At 52.9% G+C, this 26,214-nt stretch overlaps 1 protein-coding gene across 1 annotated transcript in view; it reads right to left on the bottom strand.

The window, feature by feature from the left end:
* PDIA5 (protein disulfide isomerase family A member 5) overlaps window positions 1–26,214 on the bottom strand; it is a 92,831-nt gene that overhangs the window by 46,912 nt on the left and 19,705 nt on the right. Inside the window, exons 2-8 of the mRNA XM_027535606.1 lie at window positions 26,022–26,148; window positions 22,816–22,903; window positions 13,108–13,191; window positions 12,585–12,630; window positions 9,177–9,269; window positions 6,155–6,215; window positions 673–740 (exon numbers count right to left, since the gene is read on the bottom strand). Of these exons, the coding sequence (XP_027391407.1) occupies window positions 673–740; window positions 6,155–6,215; window positions 9,177–9,269; window positions 12,585–12,630; window positions 13,108–13,191; window positions 22,816–22,903; window positions 26,022–26,148 (567 nt within the window). The remainder of the gene's footprint in view (window positions 1–672; window positions 741–6,154; window positions 6,216–9,176; window positions 9,270–12,584; window positions 12,631–13,107; window positions 13,192–22,815; window positions 22,904–26,021; window positions 26,149–26,214) is intronic.

The raw sequence follows: 26,214 nt of genomic DNA, 5'->3' as shown, positions 1-26,214 counted from the left end.
ACTTCTCTGAAGTTTCCTCGTTTTCTCTGTGGCTCGCCTTCCCATCTCCCAAAGGTGGGTGACCCTGAGGTGACCTTGTCTCCTGTCCACTCCCCCTGCACACTTCTTCAGAGAACTGGTGTGTTTGGGTCTCCAGCTCTCCACCACCTTGCTCCATTGAGGTCCCGACATCCCTCCTGCACCATAGACGATGTCCCTCCTGGTCCCTCTGGAACCATAGAGCCCTACATGCCTGGGCAGGAGGCTGCCTCGTGGGCCCGCGTGTGCTCTGGGCCCACCACCAGGGTCACTGTGCCCTCTTTCTTTGCCACTAGGCTGCCCAGCATCCGGAGCCTCAGCCTGCCTTGGAGCCCAGCCCCCAGCATTGTAGACCCTGATGGTCTACAGTCAGCCCCTGGTCTCTGCACACCACAGGGCTTCCTGCTACCGTCCTGGCTATTTCATCACTGGCCTTCAAAGGGCCCCAAATTCTCCTGGTCCCAGAAATCTGGGGAGGAGTCTTCAACATCCACTGAGGATAGGTCTCTGAACCACATGCCAGGGGCAGCCATAATAAGTCCTTCTCATGATTTTAAAGTGTGCCCTCTCCCCTCCCCCTGCCACCTCCCCAAGTGAGAGGGAGAAGTCGAGAGCCGGCAGCCAGCCCTGCCTGGCCCCTGGTGCCTCACTTACGAACTGGCCCCGCAGCTGGGTTGCAGCCTTCTGGAAGTGTGGCATTATCCTCTTGCACACGCTGCACCCTGGTCACCAGCAGGAGAGAAATGAAATGGTTACAATGGGCCCCGTGCTCAGCCCTCTCTCCCTTCAGGCCCACCTCTACCAACAAGCATTTATCCCACTTCCAGAAGCCAGGACCGCCCAGGCTCTGGGAACACACAGCCTCAGAGGCAAAAGCCCCAGTCCCCGAGAGCAGACCAACTCCACGGCGTGAAACAGGACCCAGCCCAGCAGTCCCTCAACAGGTGCGGGACTGTCAAACCTGACGCGGCTGGGGAAGAGCAAAGCACTGAGTAACTGAGAGCGGGTTAAGAGTTCAACAGGAATCCAGAGAGCCAGGGGAGCACCCGCTTCATGCACAGCTGAAAGCCTCCCCTCGCTGCCCAGCCAGGGGCTGCAGATGAACCTGGAGCAAATGCTATTAGGAGGGAAAACGTACAACCACACATACAGTGGCTTTGGGGATTTCTTGCCTCTTTTCCTTCATTAACAGATAATCACGCCATGACAGGAGGCAGCCGAGCGCTGGCCAGGATCTGACACTCCATTCTTATCTTCCGTTGACCTGCCCGATGACCCTGACAGGTCACCTCCTCTCTCTACTGCCCCTCCCGGCAAATGAGGGGGCTTGGACCAGATGGCCTCAGGCCCCTTCCAGCACTGACACTGCCGTTCATTCTCTGTGATGTCTCTGGCTCTACCCTCTCTGGTCCACTACGGTCACACTCCTCTCCTGGGTGGTGAAGCCCCCAACCTGGGGGACTCAAGGTCCCCGACACCCAGTACTACCTCAGAGAGACTCTGATTTAAACCTGCCCCATCCCTTCAGTGAGAACAAGCCACACACAGGCACTGACCCCACAGAACATGAGCCCGTTTCCTCAGACAGGAGGAATTCTGACACACAAGGCCGTTACTCTTCCCGACAGCTGCTCTGCTGCAAAACAGACTCTGAGATGCTTCTGAAGGCCACAGACACCAAAGCTGCCTGGAAGCCCACGTCAGTCTGGACGTCAGCTCCACACGGCACAGTGGGGACAGGGCCACGCAGCAGCAGGCTGACAAGCTCTGATCTACGTTTAGCTAAGGCCTCAGCAGGCCGTGGGCAGAGCAACACGGCTCAGAGAGGAGCACTCACCCCCTCATCGCCAGATACAAACAGTGGAGACCGTGAACAGCTCAGATCTCTCCGGGGACCGCTCGAAACTCCCCAGCACCGCATCTACCAGACAAGACGCAGTGCAGGATATTCTGATGTGAAACTCTCAACATGCCCACAGCCCCTCTGTGACGTTCCTGCCCAGCAGACAGACAGACACACAGACAAGCCAACACATCTGGGCTCAAGTTTATGCCATTAGTTCAGACTCAGGGAGACATGGGAGCTGCAACGAGGTCAGCCTGCAGCACGGTCCCTTAGTGTCTGCCCGCAGAGGACAAGCGGCCCCTCTCCCCAGCAGCTGCCACCACCAGCGTGGTCCCCACCAGCACTGGGAAGGGAGGCATGTGACACCTGTCAGGGGGCTTTGTTCCCACTGTGGGGATTCAGGGAGAAGAACGGAAACCGAGGAGGCAGTGCCAGCTCCCTGGGATGTCCAAGCTCCACCAGGCAGATGCACGTGGTAGGGATGGGAGGTCACGCAGCAGAGGAAGGAGCTCGGCTCCGGGGAAGGTGAGACCCAGGTCTGCATCTCTCCTGGACTGCTGCTGGGTGACCCGGGGCTAGTGGTGAGAGCAGTCTGAGCCTCAGTTTCCCCATCTGTAAGGCAGAGGGCAGAGCCAACACCTGGGGGCGGGGGCAGGACCGGCGCCAGGAGGGGAGGCTCTACCAACACAGGGCCCGAGAGCCCGCCTCTCAGTTCATGGTGGGGAGATACTTCCACCCGGAACGGGGATGTCAGTTGACTCCCCAGGAAGGAGGATGATGGGGGCACACTTGAGCCCTTCACCCTCTCTTTAGCCAGTGACTTGATGAGATGGGGGAGTCAGACACCCACTAGGGCACATTCTGCAGTCCGGAACTTACTGCCTGTCCTCAGAGCTGTGGCCTCTCCCCCCCAGCTCTGCCTATGACCTCAAATCACATTATCCCCCATGACCTCTAAATGAATGGTAAGTTAGCCAGCTGTCCCCAGGGTAGAAATCAGCAGCACCAGGTGAAGAGGTTATTGGCAGGGGAGAGATAATGGAAGAGTAACAGGAAGCTCTGGGCCAGGTCAGCTGCCACTTGAACTTTACCAGAAATAGAGCAGGTATGGTGGTCCTTATTTGAGTTTACCTTTCAGCTGACATAACTGGGAGGCAGGGAAAGAGAGAAGACTAATGACCACTCTCAAACCCCAAAGCTTAGAGCACCAGCCCATTCATTTTCCCATCAGTTCAGTCAACAAGCATTTACTAAGTAACTTCAGTAGGTCCTGGGGACCCAGATTTCTTGTCACAACTAAAAGTTCCCACTGGCTCTGGGTTCATTCACCCTAGTCATGATCAAAGGAACAGAGTCCTAAAGGACCTCCCCGCGAGGGATCTAGCGACTCCCAGGAATAAACTGAATTATAAGGCCACGAGGGCTTGACAGGATCAGTATAAGAGCACAACAGTACCCACAGAATCTGGGGGTACCAGGGACCCAGAAAGCCATCCAATCCGGCCCTCACAAGTGTTAACAGCTCCGAGTTTCCTCCCTCCCTCCTCACTACTAATCATTCCGTAACACCTACAAGGAACCTAGCTTCTTCTGTCCTAGCTTTCTGCTCTAGGAAGATAATTCTGCTCACAGCTCTGCCTCCTGTGATGGGGATGGTCACCCCGCCAGCCTGGGGAGGTGCTGTGGGGTGGGGACGGGACGGCACACGCACTTAGGTGCACACTGCCAGGGGACCTCTCTCTGAGACTCCTAGATCATTACACTGAAGCCTGCCCAGTTGCACCGTGAATCTGCCTCATGACATGGACTGCATACTGACCTCACTGTTTTAGTCTCATTTAGCCAATATGTTGAGAGCGGAAGCGTTCTAAGATGACCCAAAGGAGGCCCATCTTCAGGAACTGTGCGAGCAGGATAATTCCTGAAGCAATTCACAGTTGGGCAGGCCTCATAGCTCAGTTTGTAAAGAATCTGCCTGCAATGCAGGAGACCCTGGTTCGATTCCTGGTTCAGGAAGATCCGCTGGAGAAGGGATAGCCTACCCACTCCAGTATTCTTGGGCTTCCCTTGTGGTTCAGCTGGTAAAGAATCTGCCCACAATGCGGGAGACCTAAGATCCCCTGGAGAAGGGAAAGGCTATCCACTCCAGTATTCTAGCCTGGAGAATTCCATGGACAGACCATGGGGTAGCAAGGAGTCAGACACAACTGAGCGACTTTCACTTGCACGGAGAAACAAAGGGCTTCCCAGGTCGCGCTGGTGGTAAAGAACCTGCCTGTCAATGCAGGAGACCTAAGAGACCTGGGTTTGATCCCTGGGTCGGGAAGATCCCCTGGAGTAGGTAATGGCAACCCACTCCAGTATTCTTGCCTGGAGAATCCCATGGACAGAGGAGCCTGGCAGGCTACAGTCCATAGGGTCGCAAAGAATTAGATATGAGTAAAGCGACTTAGCACCTCACTCCAGTACTCTTGCCTGGAAAATCCATGGATGGAGGAGCCTGGTAGGCTGCAGTCCATGGGGTCGCTAAGAGTCGGACACAACTGAGCGACTTCCCTTTCATCCATTGGAAAAGGAAATGGCAACCCACTCCAGTGTTCTTGCCTGGAGAATCCCAGGGACGGGGGAGCCTGGTGGGCTGCCGTCTATGGGGTCGCACAGAGTCGGACACGACTGAAGCGACTTAGCATGCATGCACACAAGGAGAAACAAAAAGGGGTGACACCAACCAGTGAACGTTAATAGAGAGAAAGATCAGGGGTTAAAGTGCAGACCGCCTGGGCAGAGCCAGATCTAACAGGAAGTGGGACTCCAGGGCCTCTTTCCACAGGCAGGCACAGTCCTGAGGTGAGGTGGGGGGCCGGGTAGGGGTCACCAAGCAATCCAGGAGATAGGGTAGGGAGGGAGGTGGGAGAGGGTTCAGAATGGAGGGGACACATGTATACCTATGGCTGATTCATATTGATGTATGGCAAAAACCACCACAGTATTGTAATTATCTTCCAATTAAACAAATTTCAAATATATATACACACACACACTACAATATGTATATCCCACTTCCTGTTGTAGTTAAAAAAAAAAAGTAACTAGAACCCTGTGACACCCACTCAAGCCATAGACATGTCTGGACACACCCACCTCCCATCACACACACATCTCTTGCTCAGGCCTTTAGGTCTTTGCTTTTCAATCCATGGGTAGGGACAAATCAGACTTCAGAGGTGGCCCAGATGGGGGCATATCTGTGGCTTGGAGGACAACTGCTCCATTCCACAGCTGCAGCTTGAAGGCAGCCACAGACAACATGCTGTGAAGAGCCGCATGAAGCGATGTGGCTGCGTTCCAACAAAAATTAATCTACAGAAAAGGCAGCCAGTCCCCAGGCCATGATTTGCTGACCCTTTATTAGAGGGTTATGAAGCAGTAGGAAAAACCAATAAAAAAAACAATAAAAAAGAAAATATCAGGTCTTCCACATCTGGTAGAGTGGATGGCAAGCAGTAAGGAAGGGTAAGTCTAGTTTAGTGAAACTTTGCAGCTTATATATATAGTTTATATACTTACAGTGTACAGGGCTGCTGTGTAAAATATACTCATACTACAAATACAGTCAAAAGTGTGAAAGCCACAGCTCGGATCCAGCCCCTTTCTGCCCTCTCAGAAATGGAAACTGAGGCACAGAGCGGTGAGGACTTGACCAAGGTCACCTAGCTCATTGATGACACAGTTGGAATTAGAACCCAGGTCCTCTGCTCACTGTCTCAGTGATCCTTCTGCTGTTCTCACGACCTTTAGCCTCATATAGAGACTGGACCCCAATAGTGGCCCCTTTCTCCCTGGTCCTGATCCCTCAGATCTCCCAGCTGGATGTGTGGCTGCCCCGAGGCTGGCCAGGCTCTGGATGGTCAGCAGCGGTAACCACAGAGAGCACGCCAGGGCCGAGGCACGGCTCCACCGGCTGCACAGCGTCCAGCCAAGGGCTTCAGGCCACAGGAGGCAGAGGGCAGGGAAGGCGGAGGCACCTTGAGCAGATGCCGGGGGAAGGGGACAGAAGGATGCCAATGCCAGCGAGAGAAAAACTGGTGTGGATGGAGGGGCAGGGCCAGATGAAAAGGCACAGACAAATGAAAGAGGTGCAGGCAGAGAGACGGGGTGAGCACAGCAACTAGGCAGGCCTAGGTGCTCCAGAGGGAGGCCGGGGGCTAGTGTTCCATCCCCCTCACAGCCACAGCGGCCCCACCCAGAGTCTGACTGTCCAGCTTGAGTGCAGAGGAGAAAGGCACTCACATGGAGCATAAAACATCATCAGGATCGGCTTCTCTTCCTTCTTCAGGAGCCGACGGAAGTCCTGAGGCACACAGAACATCACAAGTTAGAGACAGCACAGGACAGGGGTGACACCCTGGGGACCCTTGCGGGTCGAGTGCGGCAAGCACTTCTGAAATCCCACGGTCTGACTTGGGGGATGCAGTGCAGTACAGATCCTAGCAAGTCAGGGGCTGAAAGGCCCTCAGAGACCATCTATTCTAGCTACCTCACACGTTACAGATGGGGAAACTGAGGGCCCGAGGGGACAAATGGCTTTCCCAAGGCCACCTGGCGGGACGAGGTAGTCGGGACCAGGTTACCAGCCTTACTTTCAGCTCCCACCCAACAATGAAAACACTGCAAGGACCCGACTGGGCCCCACGAGGCTGTCTCTTGTTCTATGATCTACGGCTCTGCTACGGTGGGTGCTTGTTTTCATGGAGGCCCAACTTGGCCAGGCAGGGATCTGCTCGTCACACAACCCTGCTCACCCAGCCCCATGAACCTTCCCCAGCCCAGTCCTGTCATGCTACCAACCATCCAGGGCCCAGAAGACCATGGTGCACACAGGAGCATAAGGATGAGATGCACCCATCCCCAGGAGGCTACAGGCTAAGTGGATCATTTGTATTTGTAAAACCCTTAGAACGGCGCCTGGCTTGTTATCAGGCAATATATAATCATTTGTTAAATGAATATAATAAATGTAAAAAGACAAATGGTCACAACAATGCTAATGGAGAGACTTCAGTGCAAAGCAGGGCAGGAGACTTTTCTTCCAACCAGTCAATGATGTTCGGGAAAAAGCAAATCTATCAAGGACTGCAGAGTAGCACCATGACAGAGCACATTTTGATTAAAATAAGCTCCTCTAACCAGTTTCCATGGAAGAAAATTAGAGGTTTTTCTCTCTTGAATAATAAAGAAAATAAGAGGAAATTTCAAAATGCAGGCTTCCTGGCCAAAACAAGGCATTAGGTAAATAGATGACGGTACATCCTGCACAATGGAATACCACTGCATCATTAAAAATGATGGAGAGGAATATTTAATGTCACAATAAGATGCACATGTCACATTAAGTAATGGGGGAAAGCAAGTGACAAAACAGCATATAAAATGTAATGTTTCTGTGTGTGTTACACTGAAAGCCTGAAGGCTACAGAAAATACTGGCAGTGAGTATCTCTCAATAGGCAGGGATGGGGTAATTTTTTTTTTCTTTTATGCTTAAGCTGTATTTTCTAAATTTTCAACAATGAACGTATATTAGTTATAATTTTCCAGTAAGAGAAAAAAGATTAAAATATTTTGTGAGAATTTAAAACAGTACATAATCAATTCTGATAATGTTAACTCTTATTTATGTATATAGAGAGTAGAGGCATCCATTTGAACAGAAGCAGTAACCAAGATCTTTGACCCTGACTAGGAGTGGAGGATGCTTTGAAAATGATCTTCTGGAATCCCCGGAGCTAAAATTGTTAAAAAGATCTGAGAAGAAAAGGTTTTCCTGAGCCTGCAGCAATTTGGTTTCATACCCTGAACAGTAACAAATATCTTATTACATCCAAAGATGCTTAATTACCTTCAAATAAGCGTGGAACTCTTAAGTTTACAAACAGAAGTCGGCAATTCAAACCTGAATTTGGAACTTCAGTTATTTTATGTGTGGATTTTATTAGCACAAAAGCAGTTAATATTTCTACATGAGAGAAAATAGTACACAGTATAAGAAGACGACTGCCTACAGGCATGGAAAAGATATCTCTGCTTAATATTTCTAGTTACAGAAGAGCAGTTTTAGGAGTTTCAGGACATGAACATTTTGGGGGAAGGAGGCAGCAGGCAATCGTTTGTCTGAGAGGCTTTAAAAACACGTATTATGATAAAATCCACCCAGGAGAAATCATCGGTTTAGGCTGTCTGTCTTTTCATGGCTATGGGTACAGATGCCACCACCTTCAGACACTGGGCCCTCCTCCCCTCCTCCTTCTTTTTCCAGCTGATGACACTGGCACTTTCTATCCCCAAAATGTTGATGCCCAGCGCCTTAATTCAAAACACCTTCATCTGAAAGGCCCACTTGGTTATCTCATGATGATCACACATGATCCCTCCTCCAGAAAGTATAAATGGCATCATTTTCTTCTGAGCTAGTAACAAGCATCAAGAGTCAATGATTTTAAATGAAAAGGGAAGGGAGTCAGAGGAAGATAAAACGTACGTTTTATCTTCTCAGGATAAAACGAACATTCTCCCTCCATCTACAAAAAAGCACTGCTTGCTGCACAGGCCATTTGAAATGTGACAAAGAAGTTCTTGCCCATCCCAATAGGAAGGCGCAGTCAACCAAGTAAGGCATACATGGGCACATGATAAAAACACAGGCACCCGTGGACAGAGGCACCTTTAGGTCACGTGTGCACATGATAAAAACACAGGCACCCGTGGACAAAGAGGCACCTTTAGGTCATGTGGGGCAGGCTTCGAAAGGAAGAGGTTCAGGGTTGTATGCAGACTGTACTTCAGAACTACCCTTCCACCCCCAACCCCAGCCAAACCCAGAAACTGAACTTGTTCAAAATTAACACAGTGTCCCAGAATTGTAAAGACCTGATTCAAGTCTCTGAAAATCCAACCCAAACCTCTCAGATATTTTTAAACAACAAGAAAAAAGGCAAACACAAAATCCACCTTAGAAATAATACCAAAAAACATAAAGGCAACAACCACATTACATAATGAGAAAGAAACATTTAAATGTCCCTATAAGGAAAATGTACACATGTTAAAATACATTATATAAGGCAGTGGAGAACAGAAGTCCCAGGCAGCTGATCTCCTGTTGTTTCCATCTCGGAGCTCGGAAGGGAAACCAAATGTTAAGGCCTGGCCCAGGGCTCCCTTGGAGGTCCCATAATATTCCTATTTCTCAGTTCCTCAGTCATCTCTCCTGGGGAACCCTGGTTGGGGGGAAGCGTCCAAAGCCCATCAGATACCTTTTCATTGTCAATGTGGACAACATCTTTGGCTCCAGGATCTTCCTCCCACAATGGGGGCCCTTTTGGATCCTTCAGAAAGGCCACTATGGACTGAGGAAAAGGAGAGAGAAGGGAAAACTCATTTTAGCCAGGAAAAAAGGAGGTAAGGGGATCAGAAACCTGTCCCATCCCCTACCTGGAGACTACAGTGCCTGAAACCGGAGGCACACAGCCTATGGGCAAACGACTGAGGTGTGCCATGCCATCACCCACTGGCAGCACTGCTAAGCACCCTAAAAATGCATCCCACATGACACTAACTCTGGTCCACTGACACCTACGATGCTTCTTCAGGGACAAGAGAGAAAGTTCGAGACAACTAGTTGGCTTATTCAAAACAGAGGCACATGCTTCTAATAAATCTCATCTCTTCCAAAAAGTCTCCCTGACCAGTTTGAATAAAGGTCTCCAGTCACGTGCGATGTAAGATACTTACACATTCACACAGCCATTAAAACTGTCAATGGCATAAGCAAGTTAATCACACCTGCTTGTAACCTGCTTGGTATTTCATGATCTAAACTGGTTTGGGAGTGCATTAAATCCTCATCACCCTCTCTGGGACGCAAGTGGGAAGCCCCCCAAGGCAGGGTGCTCATAACTGTGGCCCCCTGGTTGCTGGACTTCTCTCCTTAGACACTTTTCTAGACAGACCAAGACCTTCAGGATAAAGGGCTTAACTAGCCTTTGTCTTGTGGACAACTGATTCAGCTCTCTGCTCCCCTTGGGCAGGACACACATGGAGCAGGAATGTGGGGGGGTGGGGGGTGGACACGTCCCTTTGCTCCCCTCCCCACCAGCCACACGACGGAAGCTGCATTCCCTTCACTTTCAAACAGTCATCTGAGAAATGCCGCTCAAAGCCTCTGAGAGCCAACCAGGTACCAAAAACCAGCTGAGCCTCCCTCCAACCCTGGAGAGGTGGCCTCCTTGTCATCAGACAAGCCCTCAGTGTTCTGCAACTGGATGCAAGATTCCATTACATCTACCCGCTTTGAGCACGCTCCTGTGAGCAGATGATGAGCTAGGTGTGCCACGTGTGTGCTGGGAAGGGAGGGAGGTCTGTGGTGAGGACGGAAAAACCCCTGAGTGAGGCTGTGCATCCAGCCCCCCACCGGTCACACACAGACGACCTGGGAGGCTTGCTATTTCTTAGAAATTCCTTTTTGGAAAGAGCTCTGTGGGAGAGTGGGAGTCAGCCAGGACTTCGCAGAATTTCATTCAGATAGTGGTCCCTGTCTGTCCAAACAGAGCTATGAAATGCCTGCTGGCAAGAGAAGACGGCTATTCCTACCAGGCAGAGGCGGATCAGCCTTCTCTCAGCACCTTGTCAAAGCTTCACTGTGATGACAACAGCCAAAGTGAGGCCAGCAGCGCTGCCCTGAAAGCCCCACTCACCCACAGCCACAGGGCACACCCACGAGCCATGTGATTAAGATGCTTATGGGAGCCCACCCACCTGCTGTTCCAGAAAGCCTGGTGCAGATGCTATCAACTTAGGGTGCACCGTGGACCTCAACAGTCTGTGCAGCCCGAGACTCATGGGAAAACACTCCTTCCGATGTATGTATGCACAGTGTCTAGGGATAAGGTCCACAGCTTCCAGGAGATTCTCAGTAGCATAGGAACTCAAAGTAGGTAGGAACTACTGCCCTGGGGGGGTGGGGGGGTGGCACTCTTGGCCTGTGCCAGCACCAGCCGAGTTAAAGTACTAGCACCCCACCCCTGCCTCGGCATCAAGGCCCCTTCTGAACAAGGGTACAGCAACAACAGCCAGACTGTGCACCCACCCTGCCGGGGGACTCCTCCATCTTCCCAGAGATAGAAGCTCAGGAGAAACCCTGAAGGGAAAACGGACCCGAGACCAGGGAGGGCTTTGCTCACGGCTGCTCCCCCTGAGAACCTGGAGCTGTCGGGCAGCCATGCGGAGCTCCACCATCACACCCCCCTACCCTAGAGAACCCCAGGGACTCCTCCCCAGTCCTTGATGGTCCCATGGGCTTCAGGGACCCTGGGACCAAGGATGCCCTGTCCCCACCTATGACCCTGACCCTGTACCATGCTCAGCCACTTCTCCAGCTCCTTGATGCCAAGATCACAGGCAGGATGGGAGTGAGCAGATCCCATACACCTGGTCTTTGTGAGAAGGTGGACAGAAGCCAGGACTCAGACTCCCCGACCCAGGCAGGTCCAGACCACCTACCTGGGTGTCTCTCCTGCCACTGTAGTTCTGAGAAGCTGCTATTCCCTGCTCCTCAAGCCCCGGACGGACTCCTCAGAGGGCCAGCTAAATATACACTGAACACAACCTCCAGACACAAAACAAAAAGCCCCGCCGCCTCTATCAGCAATGCCCCCACACCACCCAGCTTCCACATCTGAGGCGCATGTGTTACCACTTCAGCTGACATCTTAACACAGAATAAGAGGGGTTAAGCAACTCTAGTTGGTAGAATTATCTCTAAGTGTCTAAGTGGGTGTTAAGATGATGAGTAATCAGGCTGAGTCTGTATTAAGTAAAAGCTGCGGCAACTTAAAAAAAAACAAGATTTAATGGATAAACAAGAAATGACCAAGGAGGTAGGGGGAGAGAGGCAGAGGGAGAAGGGCATGGACAGCCACACAAACAGATGGACAGACAGAAAAGAATGGAAGGAAACAGATGGAAAGAGAGAGGAGCCCAGGGTCTAATGCAGTCTAAGCAGGAGAATCAGAGAGGGTGGGTTCAACATATGCCGCGACAGAAGGAACACATGGCCCTAGCCAGGGCAGGGGCTGCCGCCTGGACCAGAGCAGGAGAAGAATGATCTGAGGGAGGGAACACGAAGGAGGAGAACCAAGGGCAGTGGAAGGACTCGGGGCCCGGAGAGCTGCCAGGGTATACAGGATAACACCTGCAGGGCAGAGAATCTCCATCCTTATTTTCACTGACGCTTTTCTATCTCTTTTTGAATCGGATTTGTAGCCGAGAATGGCTCAGTGACGTGGGCATCTCATCTGGACCCAGCTGCTGCCCTGCCCGGGTCCTGCATGCTGTGCTAACCTGGGCACCACTGGCCCCCTCAGGCCTATGGGCAGCCCCCAGGGACATGACTGCAGAGGTGAAGGAGGGCTCTGGACAGTTGAAGGGAGACTCTGGCCTCTGCAGAGGAGGGCATGATGTCAGATGTCTCACTGGACAGAGTGATGTCAGATGTCTCTCTCACTGAAAGAGTCATAAACTGTCTACCAAGCAGCGGGCCAACCCCTCTGGTTTCACAGCTACAAACTTCTCCAGGCATTCTGCTGACCTGTGTTCTACAGATGAGACTCCCTCAGATCACTCTGCCCTTCCTCCTCTGCTGAGAACAAGGCAGGGAAATTTACCTTAAACGTCACAGCTCGGTTATATTCAGTATGAAATGCACCATCCCTGTGAAAACAGGAGAAAAAGGTGTTAATGTTAGGATTGGTTATGAAGACATGGGCTTCCCAGGTGGCACTAGTGGTAAAGAAGCTGCCTGCAGGAGACAAAAGAGACTTGGGTTTGATCCCTGGGTAGGGAAGATTCCCTGGAGGAGGACATGGGAACCCACTCCAGTATTCTTGCCTGGAGAATCCCGGGGACAGAGGAGCTTGGTAGGCTACGGTCCACAGCATCACAAAAAGTCAGATACGACTTGGCACGCACTCACCTGAAGACACTTAACCTTTAGATTTCCTGCAGAATCTTAGTAAGATTCAGCTGTTGAACACAGCTCAAGTTTTTTTTTTTTTAAGAAATAATTGTAAACACAAAAAACATCATTCTGAAATAAAATTAATCTCACTAAAAACTGTGGTTTGCGGAGAATACCAATGAAAGCTTTTAGTATTTATTTGGAAATTGGAAAAGTCTATGTGTACTTACTGGTAATGGAATAATTCAACCTTTTTGTCCTTTGCACTCAGGTCAACTTTCATCTTCTTGCACAATTTTCTACTTTCTGCGTCACTGAAAGACACAAATGTTGGGGAAAAGACACTTGTTACCTAAAGTCCTTGTGAAGGTTTTGACAGAGGAAAATCTGCTGGTGACCTAAGAGTAAAGGAGATAACTTAGGATTCTCAATAGCAAGTGAGGCCCTCACTACAAATGAGTTCTCAGAGAACTGGAGGAAGGAGGGAAACCAGCAGGATCTGGACTGATCTGGAAAGACAGAGGCAAGCAGATGGGGAGGACAGATCACTGCCTGTAAGGGGCCATCTGGTGGATCCAGACAAAGTAAGTTCCCTAAAAGCTTAGTGGGCAGGTGGCACATTTTAAGAAAAACAAGCTCAGGGGAGTGGTTCCCAATCCCGGCTGCTCATTAGAATCACCTGGGGGAAGTTTTCAAACATGCTGATTCCCTGACCCTCTCGCAGACCATGACTCAGAAGCTCCACCTGTGGCCCCAGCGAGTTTTTTTTTTTTTAAACCTCTGATTTGCGGCATGTGCCACCACCAGACCAGGGTAGGAGAAAAATGTTCTATGATGTTGAAGGAGTTACAAAATCTGATCAGGTATTGATAAAAGCCAGAGAGAGAACAGCGAAAGGTTCAGTGAGGTGCTAGCGTCTGCAGGATCACACCCCTGCAGCCCTTCTAACGAGACGCGTCGGCCGGGTGCCATCCACTGTTCCCCAAGTGCTTATGCATGACCCCTCTAATCTTGCTTCCCGTTCTGTTAGACCTCTGATCTCAAAATGTGGTCCCTGGACCAGCAGTATCACCACAGCCCAGGAGCCTGTCAGAAGTGCAAATTCTCAGCTCCTTCCCAGACCTACTCAATCAAAACGCCCAGCGGGTCCTCATGCAACCGTGTTTTAAGGAGGCTCCCAGGTGATCTGATACCTGCTGCTACCCTGCCTGGCTCTCCCTCATCTCTCCAACCCCTCTCCCACCCCCATGAGGCTTGGTTTCCCCTGTTCCCTGCACCAGTCCCCTCAGAGACCTCACCTGCTCTCGCAGCCTCCCTATGACCTCACCACACTCAGCCAAGTCTTCCCAACTTCCAACCAGAGGCAACCAGCTACCCCACTCATACGGCCATGCTCCTCATGCCAGGACCCTCTCCCCACATCTCAGTGGACTCAGTGAGGGTCTCTCAGCGCCCCCCAACCCTGCACCAATCCCTGACTACACTGCTGCTGCTGCTGAGTCACTTCAGTTGCGTCCGACTCTGTGTGACCCCATAGACGACAGCCCACCAGGCTTCCCCGTCCCTGGGATTCTCCAGGCAAGAACACTGGAGTGGGTACACACTGCATGAGAAAATTTGCTCTGCCTGGTATGACCACCACCTGAGGGAAGTCCTGTCAGCTCCCACCTGTTCACCTTTGACAGCCATCAGCTTCACACAGCTGTGCACCAGCCCTGGAGCAGATGGACTAATTACACCATTCAGCTCAATTCTAAAAGCCACACTCACAATGGACAGGCAACACTATGGAACCTCATTTCAAGTGTGAATATGCAATTTGCAATTCAAGAAGCATGTCTTACCGGCCAGGTGCGTGGGTTGGAGAGGGTGTGTCAGGCACACTCAGGGACCCCCCGAAACCTCCACACCATCCCTCCCTACGCAGTCCTGCTTGTAGTGGCCATCACTGTAGCCCCTGCAGCTTCTAGCCACAACCCTGCCCCAGCTCACAGAGAACTCAAGAAACGCTCAATGATCTCAGGAAGGAAGGCTAATGACGCAGCCATGGCTGCTCCCCCAGGGAGGTGAGAATCTTTTAAGACAGGGAGTCCAGAGAGGACAGAGAAGCTGGGGTGCGGAGGGGACCCAGAAGGGCCAAGAGCGTGGGGGCCTGTAAGGTGCAGCCACGAAGCCACGCACCCACTGACGGTGGTGATTACCGTCTAGTCTGCCCTGTCCCACACGTGCTCTGTGGTGAAGCCACATGGACAGGCAGCAGGGTCTGTTTGACAACTGTGTCCGAGGTGCCCTTTCCGTGCCCCAAGGAAGACGAGAGGGCTCAACTGGGATGTTTACAACCATTCCCTTGGCACTTTCCCTGTCCGGATTTGTTCTGCTTTATGCAACGATTTCTGGGACCACCTACTGTCCACTCAAACATGACAACAAATAGCGGCTACGGCAGAAACCAGGTTCAGGTACCTGCCGCACCCTTGCCCTATGCTAGCATCCAGCAGGGGCGCCCAGACTGCAAGGCAGCCTCACACCAGCGCTCTCCTCATGGAGCCTGGCTGGCAGCCTCTTCCTGTGATTTTATGAAGCAAAGAGAGGAGAGACGGGGCCTAGTCTTTGCAACCCCAACCCCGGCTGGCTGTGCAGAAAAAACCTACTCCTTGGGAAAAAGCCTTGCTGTCCCGGGGAATCCAGGCCAGGCTTAGGAGTATTGTCCCAAAGCAGCTGGCTGGGCTGGGTGGAGCTTTGGGGGTGGGCATGGAGGTTCCTCTCAGGCATGTCCAGCCCCGCCCGCTGCCAGCCTAGGACCCCATGACCCTCCAGCAACCACAACTCCATCTTGGCCACAGGATCCCTCAGGCCGACTCTGCAACCCTCTCCTCTCCTCTGCTTCACACACCCCCACCCCCCACCGCTCCCCCCCACCGACACACACACAGCGCGCGCAGGCACCCAGGACGGTGGGTGGGGAGCCCGCTTCCCAACCTCTATGAGCACCTCTGTTCTCAGATCCCAGCGCCTCAGCCCCCCTCATCTGGCACTGCCGCCCGCCCTTCCCCACTGGCTCTCTGCCCTTCCCCCAATATGTCCACTGACTGTCAGCCCCATCAGAAAGGTTTGCTCCACCAAGCCAATGGCTTTGTTTTGTTCATGGCTGGTTCCCCAGGGTTACAACGGCTGAGGGCACATAGCAGGCGCTCTATAAATAGCCTGAGTGAGTGAGTGAGTGATGCTGGCTGTCGTGCTGGGATGAGGCGCTCATGGCTGGCTCTCTGGGCTCTGCCTACTTAGCTCCAGGAATCCTGCCAGGTGACAATTCCTGACAGTGCGCTTTCAGATCAGCTCCCCTCCGTCCTATGATTCTGACTCTCAGAGTGTGTATGTGTGTGTGTGTGTGCACATATGCACTAACTGTGCAGTACACGAAAACTCGTAAGAGTTCAAGAAGGGGAGAAATTACCCAAGTTCAGGGACTTAAAAGGATCTGGGTTGATAGATTTCGCAGTTAACTGTGCTCCCGCCCTTCCCTAGCCAATGACTAATGCTCTGGCGGGGAAGGAGACAAAGGCAGACAACAGGGAATGAGCTGCTTTGCTGGGATGAGAGGGAGGGGACAACCACAGAAAGTGACTGGCAGTGCAGAGGTCTTCACCTGTCACTCCCTAGACTGTCCTGCAGGAACCAGCCTTCTCTGTGGCTCCTCACCGTCCTCTGCCTGGTTACTGGTTACTCACCCCGACCTGCCACATCCCCTCTTCCCCCGCCTCCCTGGACTCTGCTCTACAGAGAATGTGGAGGAAGATCACTGAAGCCTTTTCACACTTCCCTCCCTATCCCCAGCCCAGACAGACAGCCCAGTGTTTTTGTTCAACTTTGTTGTGGGTCGCTGGCCAGCAGTGCAGAGAGTGGCTGCAGGTATACAGTGCTGTGCTTACTAGATCTGCACGTGCAGTGAGGATCATTCAAGAGACCCACCAGAGATAAAAGGTGAGAGGGTGAGAGCAGAAGAGGGAGAAGTAAGGTGCTGGAGGCTCTGCAAGGGGGTACTCGACTTACAGAAGTCACAGCCTAAGTAGGAAATCCTCCCGCAGTGGCCGCCAGCTGCAGCGACTGGGCATCTAGGTCTGGCTCTGCCACTAGCCAGCCTGTGACCTCCAGCAGGACCCTGGTTCCCCAGCTGCAAAATGCAGAGCTGTCACACAAGCTGGACAGAGCTTTCCATCCCCCTATGGGGTCAAGTATTACTAAAACACCAAGGCAGGCTGCCTGCATCCTGACGGACGAACTAGGAGCCAGAAGCCAGGACAGATGGTGGAGATTCAAAAAAGATCTGAACCTCCATCATCTCTCTCCTAACTCATGATCAGATCCTCGCTTGGCCAGGCAACAACCTTACATCCACTCAAACCCTGGGCAGCCTCCTGCAGCAGGCAGAAAGCAGACTATAAGGATCCCCAGCTTGTCTTGGACACTGTGTGCCCTTGGCCCACTCAGCCTTCCTGGGGTCCGTTTTCCCACCAAAGAAGAGACCCTATCTGCTGGGTCTAACACGGCAGGATTCTGAGCAGATGTACCTGTGACCCTGAGGGTGGGAAGGAGAGGAAAGGTGGGACATGTTCCCCACTTCAGAGACATGAAGAAAATGAAAGACGAGCGAGTGAGCAAGAAACAGCATCAGAGTGACTTGTAGAGGACGACATGGAAGGAAGGGGTTGGAGGACAAAGCCGGGAGACAGAGAACAGCCCTGGAAGAGCCAGGCCTCCAGTTTGCCAGGACCTGGGGGGCTGGTCATTAGCCCTGCTGACAACGGGACTCCCACAGCAGGATCCTCCCAGGTCTGCCTGTCCTCCTGGGTATGACCTCAAGAAGGCACCTGATCGAGCATGAATCACCCAGCAGAGCTCATAAGAGAGACGGGACACAAGAAAGAGGAGTGTGTCATCCCATCCTCCACCTGCTTCCCCAGCCCAGCAGTTCTGGAGGGGACACAGAGCCCTCATGAGAGCATGGCAGCATGCCAGGAGGTGTCTGAAGCTACAACAAAAGCACGACAACCGTTTCTGGAAGCCCACTTTATATCCCACGGTGATTCCACATGCTTACATGTAAAGGAGCAAATAATTTCTGGAAGAAAACATGGGCTTCAAAATACGTTATGCCTGCCCTGGCAGGCCCCCCCATCTCGGATCTGGGAAGCCAGTGCTGCTCCTGGAGAAAGACAGCAGATGGGAGAATGAGAGCGGGAAAGGAGGAAAATGCCGTAACATAATGACCTTCACCCTCGGGAGAAGAAAGCGGCAAGCACCCCATAAGGCTGCCTCGGCCCAGTGAGAATCAGCCCCTGGAATCAGCACGCCGGGCACAGGTCCCGCCTGCTGGCTCCAGCTTTGCTGTCCAGACAGCAGCACTCCGAGCCAAGGCCGAGCCCGATGCCAGGCTGCAGAGCACGCAGGGAATACCAACTCCCTCACACACAACCCACTTAAGAGCTGAACAAGTACCACCAGCCAACCCGAGTGTGGCTGCTGAGATCTGAGCCAGGAGGTAGAGTGAGGGAAAGGGAGAGCTGACAGGTCCCTGGACGGAGGCCAGAAAGCCTACAGACACCTCAGAGCAACAAGTTACGGGCCCGGGGCCTGGGAGAAAACCGGCAGAGAAGGGTGTGTGTGGCTGTCGGTGTGCAGGCAGGGGTAGGGAGGAAAGAGCCTGAAAAGCAAGGAAAAGAGAAGAAATATCCACATAGAGAAGAGAGGCGGAAAAAGACCAAAAGAATGGGCAGGGACCAGAGAAAGGAAGAGGCAAGAGAAACCATCAAAGAGAGGAACAGAGGAGGAGAGAGGCTGAGAGGGAAGGACAGGAGGGATGTCAGAGGCAGATACCTAGGGTGGGGAAAGGCGTGAAGACCAGAAGACACACCCTCCCACACACTTAGATGAATACACGTGCCTTCATGTGCATACATACAGGCACCTATGTGTACACATGTAAGAGCCTGGTAGCTCCAGAATGTTCTCAACCAGGCTATGTAGGGATGAGAGCAACTTGGAAGATTCAACTCCATGTTTCACCCAAGAGTAGACTGAAGCCCAGAGACAGGCAGTGACTTGCCAAAGGTCACACAGCTATTTGCTGTCAGAGCCTAGGCTCAAAGCCAGGCCTCAAACCTACAGTCCCACAAGTTTCACAGCACCCCATAGTTCTTAAGGGTCCAAACAGAACAGCCTGTGCACTGCAGCTGACTCATCTCTCTTCAGAGGCATCCTCACAATGACCAAGGGGTCCTCACCCAAGGAAAAGCTCTTGAAGACAAATATATCATCTCCCTCCCTCCAACTTCTTGATGCCCTAACAAACTGGCCCAGATGAAAAATAAAAAGAGTAGAATGGGATCTCAGATTTAAATTCTATTCTACAAAGAACTTTCATTTACCTGATCCTCACCACAGACCCAGAAAGAAAGCAGACTATGTATTATTGTTCCGTTTACAGATGAGTAAACAGATTCAGGGTAAGCGACCTGGCCAGGGTCACTGGGCTAGTAAGCAGCTGAGCTGACCCTTCAGCCAGGGGCTGTGTCATTACAGCACACACTCTACAGATTCCCCACCCTGGAGCACTGTCTTCTCTCCCCCAGATGCCCACTGGCCCCCTCACCTGCCTTCTAAAGGAGGAAAGCAGAGGGGCCATCATCCCACCGCAAGACCCGGCATCCCTATTCTGCCTCCATCCCTTCGCTGGCAAGGCGGGACGCAGAGGTGGGGAACCACATGCAGCAGGGCCCATGCAAGGGCAGCCGTGCTCCGGCTGTTCACCTGTGGTCCCCCGCTCACACGCCTGCAGAGCAGAGGAGAGCACTCGCCGGAGCATTTCTGCCCTTCCATCTGCCCACCCCAGGGGCATCTCATTCAGACTCAAGAACACAGCTGAGTGCTGTTAGGGCGACGGTTGAGAGCTGTCATCACAGGGCTTGGAAAGAACACACTGGGTTCCCCTAATGGTTTATGGGGCACGTTCAGAAATCTCTGAGCAGGAGCAGCTGACAGAAGGGGTTCTCCAGCTCACATCCATGGGGATCTCCCTGTGTAATGGTGATCCGTGCCCTGCCCCCCAGGGCGGCCCGCATGGACCAGAGCTCCCAGTTCTATCCCTGTGGTTGTTCTGGGGAAGATTTAGTTGTATCCTACCTCTGATATTCTGGCTTCCAACATCATCCATTATAGCTCCATAATCCACCTACTTATCTAAACTTTTAAAAGCTACTTAATATTTCAGCTTATGCCTCCTCTTAGAGGCATGAGTTGAGTAGCAATTATGTGAACAGTCAACCCTTTGTCTTCAGGTTACCTCTTTAAAGTCATAAGTTGCCCCCTAGATCTTCATCTTAGAGCATCAAGTCACAGGATTCTCTCTCCCAGCGGCACTTTTTATTGATTCCAGATATTATGTCTCCAAATGAGTCCCCAGTTCTCTTCTTCTTAGTCTGTCTTTACACACCAAGCCCAGTCCCATACAGTCCTGCCTGTCCAGGGAGCAAGGCAGGACTGTCACCTCCAGTCCCATCGGCCAGACAACCCAAGGGGCCACACCACAGGGAGCTGCCTGCAGGGAAGCCCCGGGCATGTGAAAGACTTGGTCCTCTGAAGGCTTGCCCCAAGTCTGAACTCAACCTCCTCTGTGAAGTTGTCTTCAACCTTTCTAGGCAGAATGAATGAAGTGACTGTAATCACCTGGCTAGATGTCTGCTGCCTCCTTGCACACTGCAATCCTCAAAGACACTATTAGCCAGGTCTGTGCCTCAAAGCACAGAGTAAGTGCTCAAGTGAATGGACCCAGGTGGATGGGGTTCATCCACCTAAACCAAGCTCTCCTGCCCACTTCCGCCACCTACGAGCCTGGGAAGAACTCCCTGTGATGAGGCTCCATTGGCTTGGTATGGAGATTCCAGAGAACCCTATCCCCTCTAACGGGCTCTATCACTTTGCCAGTCACACAGAGCAGTCCTGGTAAAATACAGGAGACAGAGACACACCTGGGAGATAAAAACACATCCAGACCCACTCTGAACTAGAAGCAACCAACAACTGAAATCTCATCAACTGTTTAGTGAGCCATCTGTTCCATTAAACTGGTGTTTGAATCAATCGGGAGGTGTGAGGCCAGACAGGCACGCGCGCGCGCGCACACACACACACACACACACACACACACACACACAGAGTACAGCAAACACTGCTTGACGAAGACGTCTTCTGCTCTCATTCAGTGCTTTGTCAAAATATGACTTTCTATCAGTTCTCTCCAATGACAGGCAGGACCAGCTTGAGGCTGCTGCTGCTAAGTCGCTTCAGTTGTGTCCGACTCTGTGCGACCCCAGAGACGGCAGCCCACCAGGCTCCCCTGTCCCTGGGATTCTCCAGGCAAGAACACTGGAGTGGGTTGCCATTTCCTTCTCCAATGCATGAAAGTGAAAAGTGAAAGTGAAGTCGCTCTGTCGTGTCTGACTCTTAGCGGCCCCATGGACTGCAGCCTACCAGGCTCCTCCACAGCTTGAGGTTACCAATTATAAAACAGTTGTGTCCCAGAAGTTTATTTGCAAAACAGCCACTGAGAACTTAGGTTGAAGAGGGAGACGACTGCACTGGAGTGGAGCCCCTAACAGCTCACGGAACCCACACAGTAGTAAAAGGTTTGTGACTCAGGCAAGGACAGAGATATTAAAGGTTACAAAGACCCTTATGGGCCATGCAGGAAAAGAACTGCCATGTTCCCAGGAGAGCCCCACCTCGTCCCCGTACTAACAAAACTATAGTACTACCTGTGATCCTCTCCCCTGCTCTTCCCAAACTCACGTTCCCAATAAACCCCACATCCAGGTGAGGACCCAGCGGCCCTGGGAACACCTCCTGTCCTCGATCAGAAGGACATGTAAATGCTGGTGTCCACCCAGTGCAGTGCCTTGCAGGCAGACAGTGCTCAACAAACGTGCAAAAACAAACCTATTCTTCCCGACCTTTTCCATATGTTTCACTGTCTGTGTCTTTGCTCTGTTTTTGCCAATCTATGCCCAATTGGGAACTAATTATGTGACAAGAGGTGTGTGTATATAAATCCCAGCAGCAAAAGTGCTGAATGTGGAGAGATGTGGCAATTACTCCTAATGAGGAGAAGGAAGGGAAGCCGAAAACACCATGGACTTAAAACCCCCAAACTCAGAAGGATCTGAGGAGTTCAAAGCGCCCCCTTTGCCACACTCAGAAGGGGCCTCCTGTGGGCTGGCGTGTGATTCTGCCACCATGACAGTGACACAGAGTCTCTGGGAGGGGGCAGGGGCAGCAGGAGGAGGAGCAGCTCACAGCCTTGTCATCGGGACACATTGGGGTAGGGACACAGGCCAGAGCAAAGAGCTGGAAGGACTCAGCCACCTGTCCAGGACTGACCCGTGTGACGGAGCCACCTCGGAAGCCAGGGCAACAGACAGGTCTGCCAGCTGACTCCCAACTTGTGCCCTGTGGGCCCTGGAGACCCCCATGAAGGGCCTGGGCTGCGGGTAAAGCACATGGTTCTCAACGCAGATTCCCCCCATAAACGAGCCCACCAAGTGGCCCTGAAAATCATCTTGCCTCTTCGGGCATCAAGGCTCCTTCTGCCACCCTCTGAGAAGACAAAAATCAAGTGCATGACAACAGAGTAACAAGTAAAAGTACTATGTAAAAGGGAAGAAGAGGGATGGGGAAAGACAGGAGGGGGAGCCACACCTACCCTTCTCCAGCCCATAGCGGTCCTGCAGCATCACTGGGGGGGTTCGGGGGAGGGTGTCCTTCTGCAGTTGTCTCTCCATCATACCTCCTCTCCCAGAATATCAATCAGGAACAATTCCCACCCAACCTACCAGAGCCCACCCCTCGCCCTCCAGCCACCATGTCCCACGTCCCCAGGATCATACCCACAGTCCACCCAGCAGATGGTGCCTTGTCCTTTCACTGCCTGGGCGACAGTAGACAGTAACTTGAGGTGACTTTCAGCTGCAGCTTCTGCAAAATAAACAAACAAATAAACACCTGTACCCAAGCACACTGCCCCCACCCCTGCCATCTTGCCTCGGCAAGGAAGGACGGAGGCCAGTCCTAGAGGTGAGGTTCTGAGCACCAGCTAGAATACATCCCTGTGGGCAACGGTTCTAACTGAGGACCATCCAGCTCTTCTCAGAAAGCCCCGCTCCTGCAGGGGAGACCCTCACAGATGCAGAACCCGTCACCCCTCCTTCAAGCCACGTCTCACACCTCACTCTGCCGTCTCTCAGGTAGATCCTCAACTCCCCGTAGAATCTCTGACTCGTTACCTTTCTGGGACACACTTTGAAAATTCTATAACCAAACAATTACAGTTCTATAACTAAGCAGGCAACGAGTCTGCTGGTTCCACGCTTGCCTGACCTGGTGCCCAACCTGGGAATTGACAAGGGCAGGGACTAGACCCTTTCCTTCACCTGTGCGTCACACACTCACCTAGGGGCTCTGCACAACACCGTGATTAAATGAGGTTTACCTGCGACTCTGGTCTCTGATGGACCGACGCTAAATGTACCCAAGTCACTCTCACAGCCTGCTTCCCCAGCCTGGCAGTACCCCGGGGGGGTCAGCTGCAGGACCACGGACTACGCCTCAGGGCCAGGCAGAGTGAGCGTGAGAAAGGACGAGGTGTCGGGGCAGAGCCCCTGGAATGTACGCTACGAGGGCAGGCTCTTAGACATGGAGCCCCTGTGGCCAGGATCGCCATGCCACCAGCCTGTGGTGCTCCACTGCGTGGTGGCTGTGGCCGGGCTGTCACGCTCCCCCATTGTCCCTGTCAGCTAGCTCCCTGGAAAGGGCCCCTATGCAGACACTGTGGGGACAGCAGGCTGCCGCCCTCACCCGCCAGAAACTGCATGATATGTTTCAAAGCCAAGCAGAAATGATATCTGAATTATTTGCCTCCTCAGATCTCCTTTTCTAGTGTGGATAATGGAAGCTGTTTGTGAACACAAAGCCTGCTGAGTCTTTTATGCAGTGAACAGAAAACATCCTTCAAGAGCCCTGCACAGAGCCACCCACAGAGGCCCTCCCTGAAACCCCCAGGCCAATGCGGGGGGTGGGGGGGGTGCGGGGGCTCAGCCGAGGTGGGAAAGGTCGTCCTCACCCTTCAGACTGGGATCGGGAGGCGGGGGAGGGAAACTTGAGTAGAGCACATGAAGCCCTCTCCCTAAGCCTGCCTTTCAGCCATGGAAAGGGAGGCACTGGCTAGGAAGAGGAGGGGAGAGAAGCCAGTGCTCCTGAAGCCACGGGAGGTCCCCAGTGTCAGGACAGGCCTGGGCAGGAGGCAGGACGGTAAAATGACCACTGGGGTCCAAGCCCAGAGATCCCGACCAGGGAGGAGCCAGGTGCACAGGGCTGCTGAGAGCTCCACTGCCAAGAGGCAGGGACAGAGGTTGGGCCAGGGCAGAAGAGAAAACAAGAGCGCTCCCAGCCCCTCAGGCCCTGGGCTAGACACCTCACCTTCCCACTCTCTACTCTCCGCATCTTTTCCTGGTGGCTGTGCCTCCATCACTGCAGATTTTGCACGTTATTCCTGCCTCCAGCAGAGGAGGCCAGGCAAAAAAAGGGGACAGAGGGACCCGCCCTAGCGTCCACTGCCTGAAGGACCTCAGGCCAGGCAGCTCCAATTTCCTCACTCGTAAACTGGACATCACCTGACAACCTGCACTGCCTCCTCACGCTGCTGCTGCTAAGTCGCTTCAGTCGTGTCTGACTCTGTGCGACCCCACAGATGGAAGCCCACCGGGCTCCCCCATCCCTGGGATTCTCCAGGCAAGAACACTGGAGTGGGTTGCCATTTCCTTCTCCAATGCATGAAAGTGAAAAGTGAAAGTCAAGTCACTCAGTCGTGTCTGACCCTCAGCGATCCCATGGACTGCAGCCCACCAGTTTCCTCCGTCCATGGGATTTTCCAGGCAATAGTACTGGAGTGGGATGCCATTGCCTTCTCCGCCTCCCTCATGGCAAGGCAGCAAATGAGAGTGTGTCTCAGAAGTTCCTTGCAGAGCCCTTCTAAGAAGGTGAGCTTATGGGAAGGGGTGTGCACAGGGAAGAAAGTGAGCATGTTCCTGGGTGGGCTGACGACCCCCTAGCTCCAGGGGCACCCAAGGATGTTGAGACACGCTTGTTCAGGGCCCTAGAGCCCAGGCCTCAGGAGCGACTCTTACTGCCCCCTGCCTCAGTTTCCCCCATTCCCAACAGAAAAACAATCCCTGGGAGCGTGTGCCAGGCCCTCAGAACGGCATGGGCCAGCACGTGCCGGGTGTGTGGAGGACGCAGGCCTCAGGAGGGACACGCGTCTATCCAGAAGATCCATCAGCACCACCACCTCTCTGCTCCCGCCCTGGGCTGGGTGTCGAGTATGAGCTGCTGAGAGAGCTGTGCCGGAACTGGCCCCGACTACCGGCTACTGCTTCTCTGGGGCACAGAAAACTTGGCATCCTTGAGGGCAGCAAGAACACTTAACTCTGCTGGAACAGTGTCAAGTCAGATGTTCGAAGTCGCAGCCAAGAGCTGAGCAAACCTCTCCGTCTATGATGCCCTCTCCAGCCTCAAGGTCAGAAGAAGCAAACCGCTATTTCCACCCCACACTGAGCGCGGAGCCCACTCCAAACTCAGTCTCTTGTTCTGACCCCAGAGCGAGACAGACTGGGGCCAGGCAAGGCCAGGACTGCCAGCCTGGGTGTGTGCCCCCATGCCTGGGGCATCAGCTGGAGACAGGCTGGCCCAGTCAGTCAGTTAATCCACAGCTCTGGTGAAGTGTGGCCCTGGCGGGGATGGCCTGCTGTCCAGCAGCCAGAGAGTCCATCCAGGGTGTCCTCTGGCCTCCTTCACACACATTTCGTCTCCCTCCTGAGGCACTGAGGGACTCCAGGGGGCTTTTCCTAAGGAACCCTGGTAAAAGGAACTAAAATAACCTCTTAGGGATCCAAAGCAGCAGCACTAATGCCCCTTCGTCAGGACCCTCAGTGAGCAGTTTTTAGTCCTGGGGTCTCTGCCTCCCATCTCTGCCCCCGCTCCTTCCTTTCTATCCCACTGCATCCCTGACCACGGCCCCAAGGCCAGGAGAGGCACTCACCAGATTTGGAGTAAAGCACCAGTACATTATTCCGGGTCCTGAGAAGTTTTTTCAAGTCCTTGGGGTCAGAGATTCTCTCGATGAGTGAGGAGAACTTTGCGGAGGACAGCCACGTCGGCAGGACCACCTGGGGATCAAGGAGCCAAGGACCGTGAGTCCCAAGTCCCAGTGGGCTCGAGGACAAGAAGCACCC

This window comes from Bos indicus x Bos taurus, chromosome 1 (genome assembly GCF_003369695.1).
Source record: "Bos indicus x Bos taurus breed Angus x Brahman F1 hybrid chromosome 1, Bos_hybrid_MaternalHap_v2.0, whole genome shotgun sequence".
Classification (NCBI taxonomy): Eukaryota; Metazoa; Chordata; class Mammalia; order Artiodactyla; family Bovidae; genus Bos; species Bos indicus x Bos taurus.
The sequence above is the reverse complement of the archived record's forward strand: the minus strand, read 5'-3'. Positions and strand labels throughout refer to the sequence as shown.